The following is a 24,737-nucleotide window of genomic DNA, read 5'->3' on the forward strand; positions in this document are numbered from 1 at the left end:
GAGATGGGAAGGTCTGGTCTAGAGGGGGTTGGATTTTGGGGAAGATATGAGACTGTATAAAATGGTTTTGGGTTGGGGGAGGATTCACGAGTTTTGCTGGCCTTGGCCTTGGCTGACATTTAGCCTTGTTAAGGCATAAAATTTGTAGGATATATAATATTATTTAGACTTCGAATTTACCATGTACATCTGATATTAAATTAACTGTATTGAATGGGAGTCATCCATTGTTTCTTTTGTAGTTCTATTTGGATTGTAGGAAAAACATTTCACGAAGAATTTTTTTTGGAGGAGGAAACGACATCCTTGTAGTAGCTTATTGAGTATCATAATATTGAAGGTCCTCTGGATAAAATGGTTCAAATTACCTATTTTCAGGTGTAATGAGAGAGTGAAAAAGCAGAATGATCCAGAGCATTCATGCAATGGGACCCACTACAGAGATACCGAAGCCTAGACATCTCCTGATCAGATGATCCCAATATCAATGGTCCATGGTTAATTCTATGTTCATATTGCAGATCATGCGACAAGGGCTGATTGTCAAGATGGGACCGATCAGATGAATGGTCTGGATCACTCTAGCCTCACATGGGTGGGCCATTTGCTAGTAATGGTCTGGATCACTCTTATTCATTTTATTCACCTGAGGCTGCTGTTCTCTCCTGCAAAAGCGAGCCGCGATATTGCCTAGCAAATCCCATTTTTTTACCGAGTTTGATGTCAAAAATGATTCCATGTTTTAAATTCCATTTTATTGCCTAGTAAATGATTCCATTATCCAAAGAATCATGAATTGGGACTTTGCTACTAACTGTTTTTATCTCCTCCGCTGACCGGGCGATCTACAAGTAATTTGGCACATAACGATTTTTCTAATATGATTTTTCAATAGTAATTTTACATGGATAGAATGAAACTTTTTATAAAAACTAGTTGCAGACCGGTGCGATGCACGGGGTGACTATTAAATTAGATTGTTTCTAAAATTGATAGAACTTAGTTTTTTTTTTGTTTAGGCACACGTCGGAAACAGATAACATAACAATTCTTTCTTATTCAAATTATGAATTGTAATACCGTAATCACAAAAATGGACCAAACGGGAATCTTAGGAAAAAACCGGCTGGTGATAAAGAAGCATAACATTTTGAAGGGAAAAGAAAAGGATTGGCAAATAAAAATAATCAGAACCGGAACTAACATTCATCAAAACAAATCAATTCTCTGTAACTATTTAAAAAAAGCAAGAAAAAGGGACCACGAAACCCTTAGAAGACATCAAGACAAAACCAACCCCAAAAAAAGAAAGAATCGCAGGTCTTTATTGTTCTTTTATTTATTTATTTTTTTGCCTTGCATATAACAGAAAAGGTATTTGCTAGTCCGGCACGTCAAACCAGCCGCGAAAACCCTTCTGCGATGGACCTTAGCAAATCCCAATAACTTAAATGATTATCGTGAGATTTTAATCTTAAAAGTAGGCATTGATATGATTCACATACACTTAAAATTGCAAAACATCATTGACCTTGGATTCATATGTTGAACTACAACAAAGGAGGAATGTGTGCAAAAAGTAAAATATTTTTCGTTGATGTAAGAAAAGATGACTCCTATCAGCCACCAACAGAGTCTCAACAAAATAGTTGAAAAGCATGATTATGTCGTATACTCGTATTTAGAATAGAATGCATATTGAGGATAGTATTTTTCTTGCAATCCAAATAGGGCCTAAGATATTTCCTCACGAAATTCCACAGGAAAACAAATGAAAATGGATAAAAAAAAAAAGTGTTGTAGAGGAGATTTGAGCTTACATTAGGCTTTATCCTTGTTCCAAAAGTGACCCGAATAGCAATTGCTTCACCTGCTTCCTGCCACATCGCAAAACAAAAGAAAAATAAAAGGAATGAAGAAGTAGAAAACCTAAATTAGTAACGGCTAATCAAAGAAATTTAAAGTAAATAACATTGTAAAATTACTAAAGAAAAAGATTGTACATATCACTGCAATAGCCTCTTCCACCACACCTCGGATTCCATCATTCTACTTTATAACCCTAAAATCCTTCTGCCCTTTGAACTCCTTCATAATCCTGCTCGACCTGCTTCCCTGTGACATCACAAAACAGAAGAAAAATAAGAAAGAAGAAGAAAACCTAAAGCCTAGAAAACGGTAGGGGAAGGGGCAAGAACTTCTCGGAGGAAAGATGGAACATTATATAACAGAAATAATCCAAGCAACCGCGGCTCCATATGTGAGAAAATGTTATGAAACTTTATTTCCTGAAACAAAGGTGTGCGGATATCCATTCCCAAATCCAAAAAAGAAAAAAGAAACGAAAAAAAAAACTCAACCCCTTATCTTCTCCCTTTCCCTTTTATTTACAAATTAAGACTAAAAATTACAGTATTCATTCTTCTTTATAGAATAAAATTTAGAGAAACTTACAGCATTATCAATCTGGGATTCATAAAAAGACTGGAATTCCAATGCCAACCGCCACGCTGGCAACGCCGATGAAGATCGCAATCACCTTAAAATGAGGCCTACTCATGCTGTCTAGATCACCAGCTGAACAGAAATGGACCAAAACCTGAACTGATAAGAAATTAATCTAAAAGTTCATGTTGGGGTGAAAGTTCATTTAGATTGAAAAAAGAAGATGCGAGAGAATAAAAGTTGAATAAAGAACAAAAAGATGAGCGAGAGAATAAAAGTTGAATAAAGAACAAATTGATGAGCGAGAATGAAAGTTGACTAAAGAACGAAGCACATGGACTGAGGAACGTTATAAGGTTTACATGCAAATTTTACGTGTGTAAGCACATGTGTGGCATAAAAATGTTTACTTTATTGAAATGCGAATGCTTATTGGTGGAAATGGTATTCATTATGTGTAAAGCTTCAAATTCTACATACGGAACTCCATCACACGTGATATCTCTATACAGCCATTTAACCTTGTAATGTGCATGTCACTGGATTAAGACCATGTTGAGCACCCATATCCGTTTTCAAGCACGACATTAACTGCTCCAATCTGTTATAAGCTCTCCCCAGATCCACATATTATCATGACCACAGAGTAAACCTTAATTAAGTTTGATAGTTTATATTGAATGTCCACAGAAAATGTGAATTTTACAGCAAATGGAATTGGGTATAGTAAAGATGCTGTGGAAAATGGAAATGGGTTATTCGATTGGCTGTAGACCATGGCAAAAATGGAATTTTGCAGCATGAACACACAAAGTATCAAACAGCCTGATAGTTTTATATAGTATCAAACATAAGATGAAACAGTGACTTGGTTAACGGAAGGAAAATTTGTCTTCCCAACAATGATTGATTCAGTTACCCGGGCATTGCGTCATAATCCCCCAATCTCACTTCAATCGATTGAGCTTCCAAACTGCAACACATACCCAAATAAGATATTTAAACGTTTGCAGGTTTTCTTAAACAATAACCATGGCCCCAAAACCATATCATGCTTCCAATTTCTAATGGAGAACCTGCTTTTAAAGAAACAGGTGAAACAAAAATAATCTGAACACCAACATGGCATGCAAATCTTAGGCACATGTTCATGTAACCTTCCTAATCTGAGATGAAAAAAAAAACATATAAGCTTGACTACAAACATGAATAAAGAAAGGGTAAAGAATAACAGGGAAAAAAGAATAAGCTTGCAAGGATGCACTCGAGGAACTGCTACAGTGCAATCTCGATGATGCCCCTGAATCAATGCTCGGATGCGTGGTACTGCCGGAAAGTCCCGCAAGCCACCGGCTGGAACACAGTCGTCAACATTCGAACCAACTACAGCGGCAGAACATTTCTTGGAGGAGAAAGTCTCCACAGCACCTACAAATAATGTACAGGGACAGCATGAGATCAATAGAACTGGCCTAAAATAGCACCCAAACTCAAAAACCAGAAAGACCCCCACAAAAAAAAAAACCGAAAGATATTAGCTTTTACGTTGAAAAATAAGGTGAAGAACGAAACATCGTGATGTGTATTTATAATTTATTTTTTCAATGCTGTTTGGAACTCTGGAAGTAACCACGTTTCTTTCTGTTGCTATTTACTACCTCTTTTTCGAATAAGTTCGGAAAAGTTAAAAGGCGAAGAGTCCAAAAATTATGGGCTATATAAAGGGAATGCGTGTATCGCCGTTAACGTTAGAATATGAAACGTTAGAATAGAAACCTCTAACATATAGAGAGGGTTCCACGTGGTAGCACCAAAATTTAGTAAACCCAAAATTTAGGACACCGGATTTATTGAGATTTTATTACGTAATTTATGGAGAAAAGTCGGGAAAAGAAACCATGGGAAACGGCTGTGGAAACTTTTTGAAATTACTTTTCATGTAGAAAATCGGAATGCAGTGGGGGTGCCACGTGGCGGCACCCCAGCTTACCACATTCTGCTTTACATATATATACTAGTTGCAGACCCGTGCGTTGTACGGGAACGAAAAACAAATAGAAAGAAGAATACCGATAAGTATATTGAAAAAGATGGAGCACATGTAATAAATATATAAGGATATTGAAAAAGATGGAGCACATGTAATAAATATATGGGTATTGAAAAAGATGGAGAAAACAATGAAGAAGAATACCCATGATAAAAGAAGAAGAAACTTAAGCAGTTCGTTATCTTCATTTCCAAGAAATTCCAAACCATCTGCAGACAATCCCAAGTCTATGTCATCATAAAATCATTAGAAGCATGAAAGAACCCCTAAAAAACAAAAACATTTATAAATATTATGAAGAATAAAACTGTAAATTTGACTCAAATTTATGTTTGATTGAGTCCAATGATCAGTTTCAACCCAAATTTAAAAGGTAAATAGAAAAGACAAAAATAAGAAAATAAAGAAAACAAAGTTATTGATCAAATACCTGGTTTGGAACAAAAAGCACAGACCATTTGTCTGAAAGCAAATGAAGCGAATATATTCTCACATGATGCCCCAGAACAACTATATTTTAAAAGAAACAATGCCGGCACTAAAAATTCTGGACATACAAATGTGAAGCAGGAAAAGTTACTATAGTGATATCAATCATAAAAAAATTTAGTTACTGAAACAGGCATGAAGTGCTCAAAGCTGCACAAAATAATAAAAAAGGTAAATCGGAAGGATATTTACTTGCTTAGAAGACTCAAGTGAACAGAATTTGCTTGTAACTCCTTCCCCTAATTCAAAATGAAAAACACACAGCGATTAGTAACTTGTCAGAAGTGAAACAACATGATTATATCAACTAATCGCTCACTTCAGCCTTGTGACCCTCAAAATCTGGCATAAAGTAAAACCGCTATCTCCGTTATCATGCTTCACTTCTTAAATAATCATTCAATTTCTTATAGAATACAGAACCGCAAACCAAGACCGTTCGAGTTCTTAGGGCTGAGATAATGAGATCTCATCAAATTTACGAAAATAAAAGGCGCAAAAAGAGAACACCATAAGCAAAGCATTGCAAGATTCAATATACAATGGCAAAAATATAACATAATTAATGAAAAACAAAAACAAAAATGGAAATAAACTACTAAGAAAACACATACAGTTTCGCATCCAATCGCCGTCATATTTGGAATGACAGAAATATAGATGGAAAATACAGAATAATAAGGAAAAATCAAGAACCTTGCAGAGAGTCGCAAATCGAGCTTTCAATCCACTGACATTGAGATGCGAATTGATAGAAGGAATCACAGCCTTCAAATCAATTAGAGAAAATCAAGGAGATTTTGTAGCTAACACCTCATCGTGAAAACCCTAATATGGGTTAATCTTACTTTGCTTGGTAATCATATATTTATTTTCGGTAGTTTTAGCAAATGACTCATGAGTTCAATGTATTTAATTTCAAAATCTTGAACTCAAAAGAGAAGAGCATGAACACTTTTTACTGATGTAAAATTAGTTTGGAAAAAAAAATTTTCAAATTTTTTTTCTTCTTAATTTCGCCTTTATCCCCAATTATTTTTGTCTGATTTTTCCTTTCTGACATTAAAATAGAAAATCAAAAGTAAAAGGAGTGAATTTCTCTTTTTTGACATTAAAATAGAAAATCAAAAGCAAACCTAACTGATATGACAGCAATGTAACAATAGATGAAAGTTAAACTTAGCTAATAATGAAACAATCTCTTTTATATAAAAGCACTAGTAAAATTTCTTACATGAAGGCATAGAACAGTATGATGCAATGCATCTAGTCTTGGTCCCATCCCAAACAGCAACTCTAATCAAGTCGATTTTGGATAATCTTCACAATCAGTTGGCAAAGTATGTTGGAATCCCATAAGCAGAGAGAACCATTAAAAAAGTTCCCTGCATAAATGATTGAGAAGCCAAAACAATTCAACAAAGAGCACAAAAAGGGAAATCCAAATTCTATTTAAGTAAACAAATAATAAAAGAAAGAGATATTGGATCTGTAAAAAAGGATTGCCTGAATGGATGATCTGTGATTTCTTTCCTATGCGCGGTTGCGGAAACCCTTATGTACAATTTTTATTTCGGTGGGATTGTGATGGTATATCAAATAGGAGCAGGGTATTGGGGCTTCTACTCGAATTCAAAACAATCCATTGGAAAAGACTGACCTTCTCTTGTTGTTTGTATTGCTTTTGTAAGTGATTTCATAATCTCATTTAAAATGCACCAGATACGCATGAATAAAGAATTATCCCCCACAAGTACGAACAGAAAATGTACCGAATTTTCTACAGTACCTCACAATGATTCAAGAGCAGCCCATTCCAAATCAAATACTCTCGGAAAAAAGAAAGATGTGTATTTTTAAATCAGATACTATATGGTATTTTAAGAACGTGACATTCCATAGCAAAATTATAAGGAGTGAATTGTCCTGAACTCATATCTTCCATTGAATCAATAACTCAATATTCCTAATCAATAAAAAAGATCCAAACATCCCATTTCTCCAGAAATAACAACAAAGCAATAGACAATGATCAGAGCAGTTGAATATAATACCATCCTGTGTAACTGACGGAAAATCCACATCACTCGAACCAATAAACCTTCCACATAGCTTCTTAGGAGATCGCTTGAGAGGGCTTTTAGGGGGCAACCAGCGTTATTTGCTTTCTCTTTCTTCATTCCTTTGCTCCATTTATGCAACAACAAAATACAAAAGCCCAATTCTCAGAACACTAACCCACAACAAAAGGTACCAAAACAATGGTCCCAAGCAAATCCCTATTATTTTCTCACACAGCATAAAAATCCATGGAAATAGAGGAAAAATGATAGGAAATCAGTAGAAAATCTATCAAATCCTAACAGCACAGTTAAATCACAGAAAAAACTATACAACATGAGAGAGAAAAGGACCGAATATGAAAGGCAAAGTGGCAAACACTTGAGGCTGATTTTAAGGGATTTACATGCATATTTTAGGAGAAAAATAGAAGAGACACAGGGTTGAGATCTTATTAATAATTTTCGGAGGATTTGTGGGGTCTTTAAGAGATTTAATTACTAATTTAAGGAGGTAAATCGGGAAAGTTAGGAAACGAAGAGTCTGTGTTGATAGAAAGGGAATAAAGGCTTTTGTAATAATAAAGCCTTGATTTTAGGTGTTTTTTAAATTCCGTGATTTGGAATTTAAATGGGCGCGTATTTGCAAAGATGAGAGAGACGTTTAGAGAACGTCTTTTTTAGTATGGCTCGCTTTTGGGAAATGCATAGTTGAACGGGCAGATTATTGGAAGAAAAACCAGTTAGGTTTAGATCCACAAAATCAGGAAAAGATTGGTAACCTTTGACGATTTTGTATAATACCCCCGAAAATAAAGCCATTTAAAATCGATTAATTGCAACTGGTTGGGAAGGTAAAACCGGTTGCTTAAAGTGAGGTGGCGTTTTGAGTAACGTAACGAATAGGCCAGAATTTATTGGGAATAGAAGAACGGGGTATAGAAGGGTGCCAGGTGGCGACACCCTAGCTTACCACATTCAGCTTTACATATAGATATATAAGATATAGATAGATAGATTGGCTTGTGAGAGCTTTTTGGGAACTGTAATAACCTTTTCACAGCTCTTTAAATACTAAAAAACAAGGTGCGCTGGTGAAAATATCAAATCACGGTTGTGCTGATATCATTTCCTTCCCAAAAAGCTCTCAAAAAGTGATTTTTATAAAAATGACTTCGAATATACTTGAAGCAAGTTTTTTTTTAAAGTTGTGTATGAAAAAAAGTCATTCCTATAGGGCACGTTTGGCTGCCAGGAATTTGTTTTCATGATAAATCAGGCATCTTCAATTGTGATAACCCTGAAAATCAGGAAACAAGATCATGGAAACAGCTGCTTACATGATGAGAAATTGAAAAAACTCGGAAACAAAAGACTCTGCTCATAACCAGATCAACATTTTCGGGTTTTGTAGCAACTTCTCATCACGGAGACAGCCGTTTCCGGGTTTTGGTTTCCTGATTTTTAGGGACTTCACACTTGAAGATACCCGATTTATCATGAAAACAAATTCCTCGCAGCCAAACGTGCCCATAAGCTTCGACGCAGCTCAATATAGGAAGGGATGTTAGGAAAATCCGTTACAAACAATGTAGATGTAATAATTATGTTATACTTTCCTCTTAATTTGGGAGGAAACTCAAAAGGCTATAATTCGGAAATTCCTCCTCCCATGCAAGAAAAAGAGAATAAACCGTGCATGGCAACTGAACGTCCCTGGAAAAGGAATTGACAATAAACCCAAGGACAATGGACAAAGACCATTTAATCCAGCAATAGTCCTTTCTAATCTAAGCATCCAAGCTAATACCTCTAGTGATGGTATTATGGCAAGTTAACAAAGTAAATCACAGACTGGGCATCAACTAGTACAAATGTCAATTCTAAGCAGTAGACAATAAACAATTTTACCGGTTCTCATGACCACCACCATTTCCAGTGAATCTAAGAAACACTTATTATAAGGTCCACGTGACATGTTTACGATTCGATAGAACTTGTGCGGACTTATGCTGTTTAAAACATTTGAACTTGTGGGACATGATCCCGCGAGAGGGGCGTGGGGCGCGAGCCGCCGCGCCTCTCTCTTGGTCTCTCGTTCCCACGCGATTGGCGTGTGCATTTTATTTGTTGATTTGAATTCGTCTTTCCTGTGAACTTAGGATCACTAAGGCAATCCGAATTCCACACGAAAGAGATTGACAGAGTCGCCACCTAGATGTGGGATCTAGGACCCGTAATTAACCAAAAATCTAGACTCGCTACCTAGTTACAAGAATGGAAGGTATGGGGAGTTATCCACCACATGCACCATTCCTGCCCGATAATCGGTCTTCGATTCCAAAAGCTAACTCTTTTAAATTTATTTTAAATGGCTCATTCAACTCTATGTTAATGTGCGAACTAAGTGACATGCATCCTAGAATCTAATTTCAATGTGAATCCTAGATGTGTATCTTGATTTATTAATTTGTCTGGATTCATTCTAAGTGAAAGTTCTCCTAGAATTCTAATTTCATGGAAAACCCTAACTGATTTGATTAAGTATTTACAAGAAAATTAATATACAAAACACCACAATTTGTTGTGGTGCCGACTCGCGGGTGGTATGCCGTCAGACATCCAAGCTGCCTACGTACCCAAGCCTCACTGGGATCAGAGTCGACGTAGTTCGGTGCACCTAAGCTAAGCTACATATGCCTAACTCAACTAGGACACCGACTTAGACGGATTTGACTGTTTCAACAGTTTTAAAAGAAGTTATTTAATTCAAGTTGAGGATTTTATTATCTTAGGATTTCATCTAAGATGCTATATGATTCTTATCTGAATGCAAGTTGTCCCTTAGACTAATGCAGGTTTGCCTATATCCTAGTTTACTAGGCTTGTCCTAGGGAAAGATCGGGTGACTAGTGTAACTAGACCTATGGCACGGTTGCTATACATAGCAAGCGTCCGTGATGAGGCTGGACTCCTAACTCTAGGACTCCCTAAAACCTAAGACTCCCTAAAACCTAGGACACGACATGACGTAAGTGTTCCTAAATTGGGATCTAAGGGTTCTTACGACGGAAACCGTGATCCAACGGTTCCGAAAGACACAAGACAAATCGATTTAAATTCTCGAGGTTAGTGAAAAAAAGGATGGAAGAGATGATGAAATAGTGTGAGGGAATGAGAAAGATAGAGAAAGGTGCGACTGAACTTGGGAGTGCCAAATTGCCTACGTACCCCGCGATGGGGATCAAGCCACACGTAGTTCCGAACAGATTTTCCTAACTACACTCTAATGACTCGAGATTTTTGAGATTTTTGATTTTTCAGATGTTTTTGATTTTTTTTCGACACAAGAGGACAAAATCCTATCATCACAAGTGGAGGACAGACTCCTGATATCCCGCAAAGGTTGGACAGCATCCTATGCTTTGCGGGGGGGGATGAACAGAATAACAACTCTGCGAGGGTTGGACAGCATCCTATACCTTGCAGGAGTGAATAAAATCACGTGATTGGATGAGAGGATGAACAGAATCCTAACCCCTATGATGATAGGACAGACCCCTGAAAGACTGAATGACTGACTCCTATGCTGAAGACTGACTCTGAAAGATGGAAGGACGGAATCCTAAACTCTCTATGACAGACTCTAGAAAAAAAGAAGAAATCCACAGAAACGGGCCTCACACAAACGGGTCCCACATCAGCGGGCCCCACATCAGCGGGTCCCACACAACCGGGCCCCACACATCAGCGGGCCCCACACACAGCGGGTCCCACACATCAGCGGGCCCCACACATCAGCGGGCCCCACGCCAGCGGGCCCCATGCCAGCGGGTCCCACACAACCGGGCCCCACACATCAGCGGGCCCCACACATCAGCGGGCCCCACACATCAGCGGGCCCCCACACATCAGCGGGCCCCACACATCAGCGGGCCCCACACCAGCGGGCCCCACACAAAAGCGGGTCCCACACAAACGGGTCCTACATAAACGAGCCCCACATCAGCGGGTCCCACACAAGCGTAAACGGGTCCCACACAAACGGGCCCCCATAACTAGAAATATCAAAATCTCAGAAAATCCAGCGAAGACTTCCTTTCACAGTAGTTTTTCTCTTATTATTATTATTATTTTTTATTTTTATTTTTTTTAACCAAATTGTTAGGAACATCCATTAAAACAACGAAACCAGATTCCTAATCAAATCTACTCAAATACAATCAACTGAAACATAAACTTTGTATATATAAAAAAAATCACACAGGAAAAGCTAACATCCAAAGAAAACATGATTTAAATTTCCAGTTCTAAGCATAAGCATTGAAAATAAAATGAGAAGAATTATGAAGGAAAATACCTTCTTTTAGTCAATTCTAGCTATGCTTTGGTCCAATCTACTCTGGTTCTTCCTCGATCAACAGTAAGAGAATAGGTTTGCAGTAAATTGAGGAGATCGCGACGGATTACAAAGATCGGAGAAGACGATCGGAGCTAAGGTTTGGATCAGAAATGAATCGGAGATGGATCGGAGAAGTATCAGAGAAGGATCTCAGATCGGAGCTTAGATCGGAAAAAATGAATCTCAGATTTGCAGAAAAGGCCGGAGGAAAATGGGGGAAGACGATCAGAGCACGGCCGGAGAAAATGGAAGCCGTAGGATTGGAGGTGTAGAGGTTGCCGGAGAAGGCGGTGGTGGCGGCCGGTGAGGGAAGAGGAGATGAAGGTTGGATCTCCGGCGGATTTGCCGGAGATGATGAGCTCTCTCCCTCTGCAATTCTCTCTTTCTCTCCCTCTTTCTTTTTTTCTTTTTTTCTCTTTTTTTTCCTTGGTCTTTCTCTCTTTGATTTTCCACTGTCGTTTTTTCTCTCCCCTCTGGTTCTCGTTCTCCTTCCCTTTTTCTTTTTTCTTTTTTTTTTTTCTTCCTTGCAGAGAGAGAGCTTGAGTGGGGAGACCATCATGAGAGAAGAACTCATGATGAGTTTGTCCCCCTCATGTCCCCCTCCCATTTCCCATTTTTTTTGCAAAATAATAAATAAAAAAATAAAAAATAATTTTCAAATGGCATTGGATGCCATGCGAAAACCAAAACCACTCATTACGCTCACTTTAAAAACAAAGAAAATGATGACTGTCCATATTCTCTCTTTGACCACATAAGCGGGTCCCACAACAGCGGGCCCCACAAAAGCGGGTCCCACGCAAGCGGGTCCCACACCAGCGGGCCCCACAAAAACGGGTCCCACAAAAGCGGGTCCCACACAGGCGGGCCCCACAAAAACGGGCCCCACACCAGCGGGTCCCACAAAAACAGGTCCCACATCAGCGGGCCCCACACAAACGGGTCCCACATCAGCGGGCCCCATACCAGCGGGCCCCACACAGGCGGGTCCCATACCAGCGGGCCCCACAAAAACGGGTCCCACATAAGCGGGCCCCACACAAACGGGTCCCACACCAGCGGGCCCTACACAAACGGGTCCCACACCAGCGGGCCCTACATTCTCTTTTGCTCGGATTTTTCTGAATAATCATTCTCAACATTTAGCGGGAAAATGCGAAATGTAACAAACGCGGGAAGGAAAGACATTGGAAAACCGATGGAAAAACCCTAATTTATTTATCGATTAAGGCAGAGCAAAATGGGGGTGTCTACAGAACTACATTTACAAAGAACATAAACTAATTTCTTCAGTGTTCGGGTGCCGATACACCTTTTTTTTAATGTTCGGAGGGCTTCTAAAATCCTTAAAAAAAGAAGAAAAGAAATAAAAATGCAGCATCTCATTCACGTGTTCATATCCTAGCATAAAAAAATGGTAACAAAGTCATCACCTAACATAACAAAAATAAGTCCAAAATTGTTAAAAAATGGATATTTACCATATGCATAGATGGCTCTCAAAAGGTTCTCTTGTAAACCCATTGAATCAAAACTATCATAGACCTCATTAGATTTAGTAAAAAAAAAATCCTTTCCTTCAGATGCAAGCCTACTTTCACAAGACACCCATACCTCAAAAAATACAAGCTCAAATATTTTAAACCAGGGAAGGAATAAAAGATGCACAAGAAAACAAGCTGACAATGAAAAAAGGCATCTTACAATTCATTCAGCTTGTCATCATACTGACGAGCACCAAACTGTGAACCTTCAAGAGTGGATTCCCAACCTACACAACCGAAAGGAAAACGGAAAACCTAGGATCAACCCAGACTATCACATTTGATAAGAAAAGTGGAAAGCACATGAACTCAAATACAATCTTTCTCAATGCAGAGCAATCCTCCCCTCGTATAGGAACACCTAGATGAGTAATATTTGGTACACTCCCTTTAAGTGAGAAAATGGACGGAAAAATTACTTATCTTTAGTAAAGTATGCTGTCTCCATGAATTGCCTTTCTTGCAATTCATATCTTCACCTGCCAGGAGGTTCAAGAATCATAAAAATTAGAATGAATCAGTAGAACGCACAAAGCCAACAAGAAAAAAAAAATTGATAGTACTTGACTTTTAAACATTTTGGAGCATTTGGAAGGGACTAATTGTCTTTTCGTTCTGAGGATATTTGCCAGAGAGAGAGAGAGAGGCTCATTTCATTCATAAACTCGAATTCCTAAAACAAATATTTCATTCATCAAATATATTCAAAAGGGAAATGCGCCCCTTTTCACTACTTGGGACACCCAGGTGCAGTGAACACCGGCAATCAGGTCCCTTCAATCCTTAGCATGTGATGTACAGTTGCCTCTTTGCAGTCACAGATAAAGTGCACCTGGGCGTCCCAAGTAATGAAAAGGGGCGCATTTATCATTTCATAAAAGTAAATATGTTATATTACAACAACCATGACCCTCACATTCAGGGCTGCACAAAAAACCGGCCAAACCGATAAACCGAACCGAACCGGGCCTTTCGGTTGGGTTTGGTTTGGTTTTTCTCGGCATTGGTTCGGTCACGGTTTAGAATTTTACCAAACCGATCCCATCGGTTCGGTTCACAGTTTTAGAGTTTTAATCCGAAAATTAACCGAACAGAACCGAGAAATGGAGGAAAAGATGAACTGATTTTGTGTCGTTATCAAATCTAAGGTGAGTTATTTCATTTGCAAAGAGAAGAGGGGTGATTTAAACAAGAGAGGTGTGTCTATATCAATTCCCTATATTCAATAGCAAAGAATACGTACATTCACCCCTTCCCCTTAGACCACCCTTAGAAGTGTAAAAAGAATAGTCCCAAATAGTTAGAGGGGATGTCCAAGAGAAGAAAAAGGGGAGGCGAATATATCATCCCCTTTATAAGGCCCTCAATTAGGGTTAGAGATGGAGGGGTCTCTTCATTTTTTGTTTCGTGAGAGAGAGAGAGGGCAGAGGAGAGAACGAAAGGGGGGGGGGGGCAGAGAGAGCTTACTGCACACCGTTGATGGTTGATTTGGATAGATAAACCTTTTTTTGGATAAATAAACGTATTTAACTACTTGATTTGGATTTGTACCGGATAAACCGTGAACCGAACCGAACCGGTCAGAATCGGTTCGGTTTGGTTCGGTTATACCCCCCGATCGGTTTGGTTACTGTTTGGATTTTCTCCAAACCGATGTAATTGGTTCGGTTAAAAAAAACTCCCTAAACTGAACCGGACCGAACCGTGTGCAACCCTACTCACAATGCATACACCATCAATGGAAAACAAACGAACAGACGACCAAAAGAAAAAGTCCAATACAGTGCAGCGACATACTCTATACATCAAAATTGAAACTGAAATAAAATAACTCAAAAAAGTCAGCTCAAGTACGTGAAGAGTATTTAACATGCAAACAAAATAAATATAAAAAACTGAATTAGTAAACATGTCAATGACATTATCATCATGCCCCCAATATATATATATATATAGAGAGAGAGAGAGAGGAGTTTCAACACACTAGTGTAGATAATTTATCTACACACTAGCTTAAAATACAGTGGGGGCCACATTGTTTGGGTGATCCAAAGCATTCATTTGATCGGCCCTCAGATAGATAGGGTGAGCCCAAAAAATCAGCTCCATAGGATCATCCCAACCTTACGATTTGTGTAGGTAAAATGGACGGGTATAAACCTTCGCAAATCTATCCATTTTTTTATGATAAAAAAAGATGAGTATTAGGAAATTAAATATAGATATACATAATCACTCACGTCATAAATAAATATTCCTCAAAACAGACACAAAGAACAACAAAGTACCACATGATAAACTTGAAATTCAAGCAACATGGAAGACTGGAGACGGAAAAAGAAAGGGAACGAACATCGATAAAAAATAAAAGGAAAAATTTCAACTTCGAGTATTGACTCCCAACCCTCTTGTAAGTCGTAACTAATTAGCCATGTTTCTCTCTCCAAAACAATAACTCCCACCGCACATTAAACGGCCAAACCCGCCTCTTCCCCTTACCCATCTACAAAAGCCTCTTACAATCCCTTTTATCACTCTATTAACCAAAACCCAGCACTCGTCTCTAAAAATCTTCAAGCTAAGAAGAAGACCAACCAGATAGGTGAGAATAATAAGGTAAGAATTTGAAATTTCTCATCTTTAAACATAAAAACACGATAATTTTCTCCAAATCTTGCATTTTTTAAAGGACTTTTTTTCTCAAAAGAGAACAAACAAAATAAGAAATAGATCAAAATCCATTGTGTAGGCTTTATAAGTGTTAACTTACCAACTTCTCCAAAAGCTTAAGCTCTTGGAGAAAGGCGTTATTTATCTTTTATACTTTAACACTCCCCCGCACGTATGGCCCACTTGACAAACACGTGGCGCATGTGAATTTTTGCTATCCGGGAGGTTTGAACTCGAGACCTTTAGCTCTGATACCATGTTAACTTACCAACTTCTCCAAAAGCTTAAGCTCTTGGAGAAAGGTGTTATTTATCTTTTAAACTTTAACAATAAGATTATTTCAAAGATATAGAACTTTGAAATCAAGAAACCACAAAACTCAATGAAGAAAAAAGTTAATAAAAATCAGCAATATTTTGTCAATTAAAATTCAATGGGAAAAAAATAATAAAGTTAGCAATTTTCCTTTGTCATTTTGTGTGTGTGTTTAAATATTACGATATAAAGGGAAAGGGGAAAGACCCCCAAATTCAACAATGGAAAATTTCAAAAAACAAAAAACAAAAAAAAAAACTGATGTTTGTATTCTGTATTCCACTAATATTTTTAACAAAAAGAAGTGAGAAAAGAGAAGTTCAAAACTAAAAAATAATAAAATAAGGATACAATGGAAAACATTCGATATTAAAAAGAATAAATTATATATTGTTGGGTAGTTTCTAAGAATTATGCATATGTCTTGTGTACTCCAAAATAAACATTTCAGCTATACAGGTTCTATTATAAGTTGTGTATCATGCTTGCATTGCACACAATTTCATTCTTGTTGTTTGTTGGGCTTGGCAGAATTTTTTTTAATTTGTTTTCATGCATCGTGAGTGTCTTTGTACTAGTACCTTTTAAAGAAGTAGTTGGAAGAGCACAATTTTCCATCAAATCAAAATTTTCACTCTAAAGTATTGACAAAAGCTACCTCTTAGAATAAAGTAAACAAATACTGAAATACCTAAATACCTCTAGGCAATTTCCAACTCAAGAAGAGATTGAGCGCTTGTTCATCAGTAATTTTGCCGTTTCTGTCTGTGACTACCTCCACAAACACCATACTTTTGATTTCTGAATAGAAGATGGAGTGATCCTTGGCTATGGAATCTGGCACTAGCTAGAAGCAGTACTAACCGCTCCAACTGAAATACCAAGTCCAGTTAATCCTGAAGTAAGGCATCAAGTTGATTCGGTTTAACCAGTGATGAATGCCATTGAAGCTCATCAGTACCAGTCGACATTGTCAATTTGCTCTTTAGTAGTTACCAGGGCAGTAGCGGATGAGTTAGATATGTTATTTGCAGAAAATATTGATGTAGAAACATATTGCTTTGCTTGAGGAGTTGCAGAGAAGACATCCCCTCCAAAAATTGAGTCAGAAGAAAACCATTTCCAGAAATCGCCAACGACTTAGAATCCTTATTTGCGGGTACTTTGATAGTAAACTGTAAAAGTGACATTATACACACTTTGTCGTCAATTTATAATTTGAGCCGACAAAATACCATACAACACCACCCAAAATATTTGGGTTAAGATCTACTAATACTAAAAAACAAAACCATCTCCATTACATCTTTTCTTTGAAAAGTGGAAGGAAACAAAAGGCCAAATGCAATGGGACACGATAATATTCTAATGTTTCCACATAGTTTGAACTCAAGACTTCTCAAAAAACACCTGCAATAAACTTAACAACAAAACCAATCACATTAGTTTAATATCAGTTCAATTTCCACTAGGAAAATCAATCTCTTGGGTTGTAAATCCAGATGCTATCAACATATCCCTTGGATTTGTGGAAATTTAATGCAGCGGACTCAGACTTCATAAAGTAGGACAAGCAGCTGTCAGTAAAATCACAGTGAGACATGGGAAAATATATCCTATTCTCCATCCCTCTTTTCGTTGCAGCTACAGAAAGGGATCTTCCTTGACTGACAAATAGTGTTTGATTGTTCAAGTCTTTTGCTTCCACCAACCGCTTCTCACAACGGTCTAACTGAAAAACACGTACTGAACATTTGATATGATCTGTGAACACTAATAGCAGCTCTCCATTGGACTCTACCATATAGTTCCCAGCTGTAAACGCCTTAGACCTCTCAAAGTTGACCCCTTTCGGCTTGTCAAGAACTGTCCAAGTGGACTTGCTAGGATCAAAAACCCCCAACCTCCCGTCCAGAGCCAAACAATAGAAAAGCCCATCAAGATAAACAGGATAGTTATGACCAACCTGGAAATGCGGATGGCTTATGTATACCTTTTGAGTCCATGTTTTGTCATTGTGACGATAGATGTAGATATAGACACAATTACGATTTGCGCAAATGTAGAAAACAATGAAGTCTGGCAACATGGGCTGCGATGAGAATGAAAGACCATAAGGAGGCTTAAAATGTGTAAAATTTATTTTAGATGGCCAAAAAAAAGGGAGAGAAACCTTTTCGTTCGTAAAGGGATTAAACAAGAAAAAGGAAAAATTGGGGAGAGGTGATCGTCGAGATAGGAGCAACCAGCCATCCTTGGAGAAATGGAATACAGTATCCTTTAGGTGGGAGATGGCAAAGTCATAAATCTTGTTATATGCGGGGTCAAAGAACTTGCACAAACCATCTCCTTTGTGGGTGAACAAGAGCAGTGGTCTCCTAGGTAAATGTACAAGAGGTTTGATCAATCTCCAACTCTTGAAGACGAAACTGAAATGGATGTGATCTCTACTTAGAAACAAACGTGATCTGGTCAACTCTATAATGTTATCTGGAAGCTCTAACCAATTTCTCTCTTCCACATCCATCTTGTCAAACTCGCTTCTGGTGATGGTGATGGTGGTGGAGGGTCTTTGCTTAATCTCCTTACTCTTTGCATTTCCTTCCTTTGTGCTTTCTAGCTCACTGTTGCTTGATGGGACCTTCAAGCACAACAAAGCTTATATTAGATTAGACTGCTCTAGCACAATGTCTATTAACTATAAAATTATCACAAGATCTCAAACAGTAGTGAGATGAAATTTCTATAATTTTAATTTTTTTGTTTTAAATGTTGATAGATATATTTAAAGAAAAGGCAAATCCCTAGACGAAGGCGGTCAAGAGATGAGTACAACGGAAAAGAGATACTGCAGGAGAAGAAAAGAGCAAATCAAGGAGGAAGAAAATAAGTGCTAAGTTTTCATAAGTGTTGACTTACGTAACCAGAAGAGATGGGGGGTAGTAGCCAAAATTGGGTGTCCCAAACATTGTCTCCGACTTGGTCACACAGATTGATCGAGAGACTTCCATCTTCTAAGTCGAATGCGTAAAAGGCATTATCCTCGGAGTTAAAGAAGTAGATAACATCGCCCTTTAGCCGCGTATTCGCCGTGTAATAAACACAACCACTGCCAATACCTAAGAAGAAGATACAATCGGCACCTATGCTTTCCACCTTCACCCACTTCATTTTACAAAAATCCATCTTGAAAACAAAAAAACTGTGGAATGTCTCGGTGTAGTGATAGTTGTGCTTAAAAACAAGAAAGAGCTCTCCACGAGATTCCAATAGATATTTACAAATAAAAGATCCATATGTCAGTTCTTTGATCATGGGCTCTACTTCGAGGACCTTAACTTGAAGATAGGGAAAAACTTCAACAACTGCAAGTCTATCTCTAAGTGTATGGGCATAAAACTTTCCTTTGAGGCTAACAACATGCTGAATAATGGCCGCTCTAGAGCGATATACCTCCCATTTAGTATCACCTTGCCGAAAAAGGAGAATGAGATGGCAATCTTGATGCATAAAAAAGATGACCCAATTGGGATCGGTTGGGGGCAATGGCAGAAAGCATTTGTAACGACTATCTTGCATATTAAATTCTGGTCGAGGTATCTTGATCATCTCCATAGATATAGGTTGGAGAAGCAGTAAAGAGCGTTGCTCATCCTCAGTCACTAACCAACCATGAGAGGAAACCCACACTTTATTCCAAGGGCGTATATTTCTCTCATCACATTTCCCTTTGGATATGCTCACGAATAGTTGGCTTTCTTCCGAAGGAAAGACAAGCCAAGGAGCTGTTTCAAGAGATGGGAAGCAGCCTTCAGATTTCACCAATTCCATATTTTCCTTCCCGCCACAAAAAAAAAAAAAAAAAAAAAAAACAGAGACAAGAAGTGAGAGGAAATTAAATAATCAATTTGGCAATAACAACATAAAGCAATACCAAACCCTAGATAAGCATAGAAATAAAAAAAAAAAAAAAAAACTCACCATAGACGATTCGGGAGAGATAGAGGTGATGAGAATGAGAAGGGTTGAGAATCATCTACAAAAAAATCTTGTTCATTATCGATTTCGGTTTCTGAGGCTCTCTCTGTAGTAGCCAGTACAGTCCAATTACCTGTAGAGATTTCGGTTCATTATCGATTTCGATTTCGGCTGCTGAGGCTCTCTCTGTAGTAGCCAGTACAGTCCAATTACCTGTAGAGATTTTGCCCTAAAACCCTAACTACCCATTTGGATACATGGATTTTATAATCTAAACAGGCTAAAACTTGGATTTTATAAGCTACAGCCTGGATTTTATAAGGATTGTAAAATCCAGGTTTTAGCTTATAAAACCCGAGTTGCCTCTCATTGTGCCACCTATGACTTCCCGCACTTCACACATGATGCTCTGTCACGTTTAGGCGAGGTGTTATATTCGTCCCCTTTTCTTCGTCAGGCCACCCGTTCTTGCGTATTTTTGGCTTCTCTTTTTACACTATAAAGGGTGGCACGTGGAAGAAAGGGAGGTGATATATCATTCCCTTTTATATAGGAATAAATAAGGTAAATGATATCACTACAACCATGTTTTTATAATTGCACCAACCCATCTTTGTTCTTTTGTTCTTTAAAGAGCTGTCAAGTCAATGGCTATTCTGTACGGGAAAGCAAATCCCTGGAAAACAGCATCTTTTTTCCTTGACAACACCTTGACAAGACAGAATTCTGGTGTCCACTTGCTTTCCTGAGAAAGTAACAAGCCTAGGTAGATTCCCAAATTTATAGCTATAGTTTTAGAGCGAGAGAATTTAGGGTTGCAATCGCTTGTCACAATCTCAAATGAACATGGCCTAAATGGGAATCATCCATTGTTTCTTTTGTAGCTCTCACATGTTTCTCTTAGACTAAAAATATTCCAAAGGCCTTCAATCTTACGCTCTTTCTATTCAACCCCTCCTCTTTCCGTACACTTTTACCTATTGAAGTCCTATTTCCATTTCTTCCCGAGCTATAAATTTAAGTCCCTCTTTGTTTTGGCCCTGTTTATTTTGGGATTTTGACAATCGATTGTGAGTCTCAAACTGATTGTTGGATTCAAAATTATGACTCTGTTTAATCAGTTTTGGATTCATGATCGGGTCCCAGAATCCAAACAAACAGGGCCAAAACATAATTTTGAGTCCAATAATCAGTTTTGGTCTCACAATTGGTTCTCAAAATCCAGAAACAAACAGGGTAAACACAAAGAGAGCTGTGGATTTTGAGAACTGATTGTAATTCAAAAACTGACTATTGAACTCTAACTCCATTTGCATTGGATTTTGAGAACCAGTTGCGAGTCCAAAACTGATTATTGAACTCAATTTTACGCTTAGTTTCTGTTTGTTTTGGATTTTGAGAGCTGATTGTGAGTCTGAAACTGATCAATATTGCGGTTCCACAGTTCAGTCCATGTTCACAGTGTTAGAAAATGCAATAAGGCCAGGGATTGCCAAGATGGGGTGGATCAGATGAATGGTCTGGATCACTCTAAACGCACTTGGGTGGGCCTAATCTAAGGATGTCTCACAATGTTCTTATATAAGTTTTATCTCAAGAGTATTATATTTGGTTTGTATTTAAAGAAGTTACAACTTAGCCGTTAGAACAAAGCAGAGGCCATCTGTGCCTTTGCATTTTGGCAGCTAAGGTCCAGCCCTCACCCACAAAGGCCATGTTGTCAGCTGTGCTTGTAAAAAATGAGTCACGAAGGCTTAACTTAAGCAGATTTTGTCTTATTCATTTAATTCATCTTCTATCCCGCAAAAATGAGCCACGAAGTGCTTTTCCGAGAAATTGCCTAGCAAATCCTATTTTATAATAAGTTTTATATCAAATGATTCCATTATCCACGGAACCATGAGTTAGTTCAATTATCAAACAAGGTAGTGCTAATTTTAGTAGCCTCGACTGACACTTCGATAAATTTCTATCAGAAATGTTTTTCTTCTACCACACCGGGCCATGTTTGGATGGCAAGAATTTTGTGGAAAAGTTTGAAAAGGATTTTTTTTTTTCTAAAATTTCCAACTTTTTTACCCACAAAAAAAGATAATTGGAACCGACCCTAATTTTCTACGTTTTTTTCCATCAGAAATGTTTTTCTTGCACTTCAAACAGGGCCTAGTGACCTTCGATTATTGATAATATCCCTCTAAATTAACCATAATCACATGGAAAGAGAAATTCTCCCAAGAAAAAATATATATATCGGAGAAATTTTTCTGGCAATCCAAACGCGGAGGAAAACTATTTCTCCCTCGAGGTGAAATACACTCTCCACCTCTACCAAAAAAGGAGTCATCTCGCCTTATTCGGCAACGATCTAGGTCAGTTGGTAGTCCTCTCCCTGATTTCTAGAGACCCTTAAGAAGATGAAAGGCGCAGATGAGCATCTGAAAGGTCTAGCCCAAGAGTCTGTCTCTTCACAAATGTCAGGTTACCAAAAAAGTTCAAAATAAAGGACATGAAAAAAAAATGATAGAACAAGAAGTTTGAAGACCCACATTAGGATGTATGTGAGGTTATTGGGGCAATATGGGCTCAGCAATTATCAGTTGGGACAGTCATTTTAGAGCCAAATTGACTATCAAAGACCCAGAAACGATTGTCTTATACATCAATTCTCTGTCACATGGACGCTAAATTGACGATCAGAGACCTATAAATAACCAAACAAAAGCTTCTGTATTAGTTCACTGTCTAGATCCCCCGCTGGAGGAGGAAAGCCACATAAGGAGCAAGTTCAAATGGTCCTTTCAAATTTAAAACACCAGTATTCCCAATACTTAGTTGGCCCATTTCCATAATTTCTTTGATTCCTCAGTCCAAGAAGGAACCTGGGTGGAATATAAACTGAGCCAAACTGCAATGATAATTTCAAAGGATGGAAGCAGTACAACCAAGAGAGAAAGGGGGGAACAATGTGTAAGATGTTGACATTCAGTTGTAGTGGTTGTTAGCCTTGTCTATTCAACCTCAATTGCACCACCAACAACAACATCAAAATCGTGTGCCGCAGGTGTTCACCCAATTGGAAGTGTCTTTGAGCTCCCATTTTAAGGCAAATTGCAGCTCATCCTGTTGCAACCAAAAGCACCAACAGATCCCCTCCCTCCAGGATATAATCCCAATAGAATATGTGCATAGCACTAAACCCGACATATTTGATAGACAAATGCAGTACACTTAAGCATGTCATGCAGAACCAATGTTTCAAAATGCGGATGCGAGTCAAAAAACGGACAAAGTAAATCCTACTCTACTCTGGCACAAGATGGTCTGTTACAACCGCACCAAGGGGGTTCTGTTTTGAACTTCCTCAAATCATGCAATTCAAATAAGGGCTGTAGGTTAATTTTTTTTATTTTATTTTTAACATTGACATATATTTATTGATACCATGAAATTTAAACTAGGGACCAGGAGTCCCAACTAGTACATAGTATCAAATAAGGCAATTCAGGGCATACCCTGAATTCTCAGCAAAAGGGCCATAAAGGCCATTCAAGCCCTACACTTTCCATGAGCATAACAACATAGAATCCCCAAACACTCCCAGAAATCTATCCAATCTTACCACTGCCCGTTTTTGCCTCCAACATCTATTTTTACTCAACCATCCAACCCTTAAACTTCCAAAAAATACACCTGCTCACTCCTTTAAACATAGCCATGGAAAAACAGTTTCAGGCAATCGTGCCTAAAAAAAAACGAAAGACCATGGTCTCTCAAGCTTTTAAGGATCTACTTCTTCCATCTAGCACACCTGAAGGTTGACGTTATATGGTCCATTTCCATCTGCTATTTAACCCACATATCGTTTTTTAACCTAAAAAAAACCCAAAACTCTACTTCCAAAATTTCCATTATTCCATTATATGGCACACCTGAAGATTGCCTCCAACATCTTTTTTGACGTTATATGGTCCATTTCCGTTCCCACCCCAAATCTCATTGATAGAATTCTCCACCACCTCCAAAATTTAGATTCAATGACATAAAAAATGTCAGGTTTTCTCCTATGGCAAATATCCTTTACCGCCATCTTCTTCTTCCTCTCCGTCCCTCATCCCATTTTGATGAAGAAAGAGATATTGAGATCGAGAACCTGCCAGCCCTGGTTCCTTAGTTAAGTAATCTGTCCTCCTCCCATATTACGATAATACCTCCAGCCGCGGCATAGCAACCCATTCCCGGTCATTTCTACCCCATACTCGGGTTTACTCTTATGGCAGATGTCCTTTACCGCCATCTTCTTCCTCTCCGTCCCCAAACCCCTAATCATCCAGATCATGATTTTCTTTTAAGAAAACGAGTGCCCCTCCCACAATACCCTCTAATCTTCATGTGTTGTAAGGCTTTGTGCTCCCTTTTCCCTTTTCCTAAGCTTTTTGGTTCATGTTTACCGGCTCGATCCTTATTTTTTATCTTCATGAAAGTCTTTCGGGTGTACACATCACCACTGAGATCGTCACCCATAGAATATAAATCGACAAGCTCATCATCCAAGTCCTTATCCACTGAAACCCCTTCAACCTGGCTACAAAAAAGACGAGATTTTTGTTTCTTGAAAAACGCCATGTTAAGGGTCCTACGTCTCAGATCAGCCTCTAAAGCATCTTCAGCCGAAACTTCTTCAGGAGGCTGCACATTAGCATCCGGATTCTCCTCCACTTTTCGCACCGAGGAAGATATACCTGAAAGTTGTCCACAATTCTCCACCTCGAGATTTCCTCTCTGAT

General features: G+C 38.3%; 1 protein-coding gene across 30 annotated transcripts; it reads right to left on the reverse strand.

Moving 5' to 3' along the window:
• Positions 1–1,567: 1,567 nt before the first annotated feature.
• Positions 1,568–20,336, reverse strand: LOC143864141 (uncharacterized). Of its 30 annotated transcripts, XM_077374983.1 has the most exons (15): positions 19,957–20,335; positions 18,895–19,812; positions 16,675–18,616; positions 13,151–13,469; positions 7,039–7,166; positions 6,219–6,369; positions 5,177–5,223; positions 4,926–5,042; positions 4,640–4,704; positions 3,710–3,873; positions 3,522–3,611; positions 3,365–3,418; positions 2,455–2,599; positions 2,004–2,115; positions 1,568–1,877 (listed from the first exon to the last, which is right to left on the reverse strand). In XM_077374983.1, exons 1-3 carry the CDS (start codon positions 19,957–19,959, stop codon positions 17,453–17,455), a joined length of 2,085 nt encoding a protein of 694 aa, XP_077231098.1. In that variant the 5' UTR covers positions 19,960–20,335; the 3' UTR covers positions 1,568–1,877; positions 2,004–2,115; positions 2,455–2,599; positions 3,365–3,418; positions 3,522–3,611; positions 3,710–3,873; positions 4,640–4,704; positions 4,926–5,042; positions 5,177–5,223; positions 6,219–6,369; positions 7,039–7,166; positions 13,151–13,469; positions 16,675–17,452. The 30 variants fall into 30 exon arrangements, 29 of the variants coding, with proteins under 29 accessions (XP_077231098.1, XP_077231087.1, XP_077231084.1 ...); XM_077374972.1 differs by having other exon boundaries at positions 2,455–2,577; positions 3,365–3,873; positions 19,957–20,011; positions 20,087–20,336; XM_077374969.1 differs by having other exon boundaries at positions 2,455–2,577; positions 3,365–3,873; positions 16,675–16,871; positions 16,972–18,616.
• Between the last annotated feature and the right edge of the window lie 4,401 nt (positions 20,337–24,737).

The sequence above is a fragment of the Tasmannia lanceolata genome, unplaced genomic scaffold, assembly GCF_043159265.1.
Source record: "Tasmannia lanceolata isolate RefF3 unplaced genomic scaffold, GAP_Taslan_0.1 ptg000048l, whole genome shotgun sequence".
Taxonomy (NCBI): domain Eukaryota; kingdom Viridiplantae; phylum Streptophyta; class Magnoliopsida; order Canellales; family Winteraceae; genus Tasmannia; species Tasmannia lanceolata.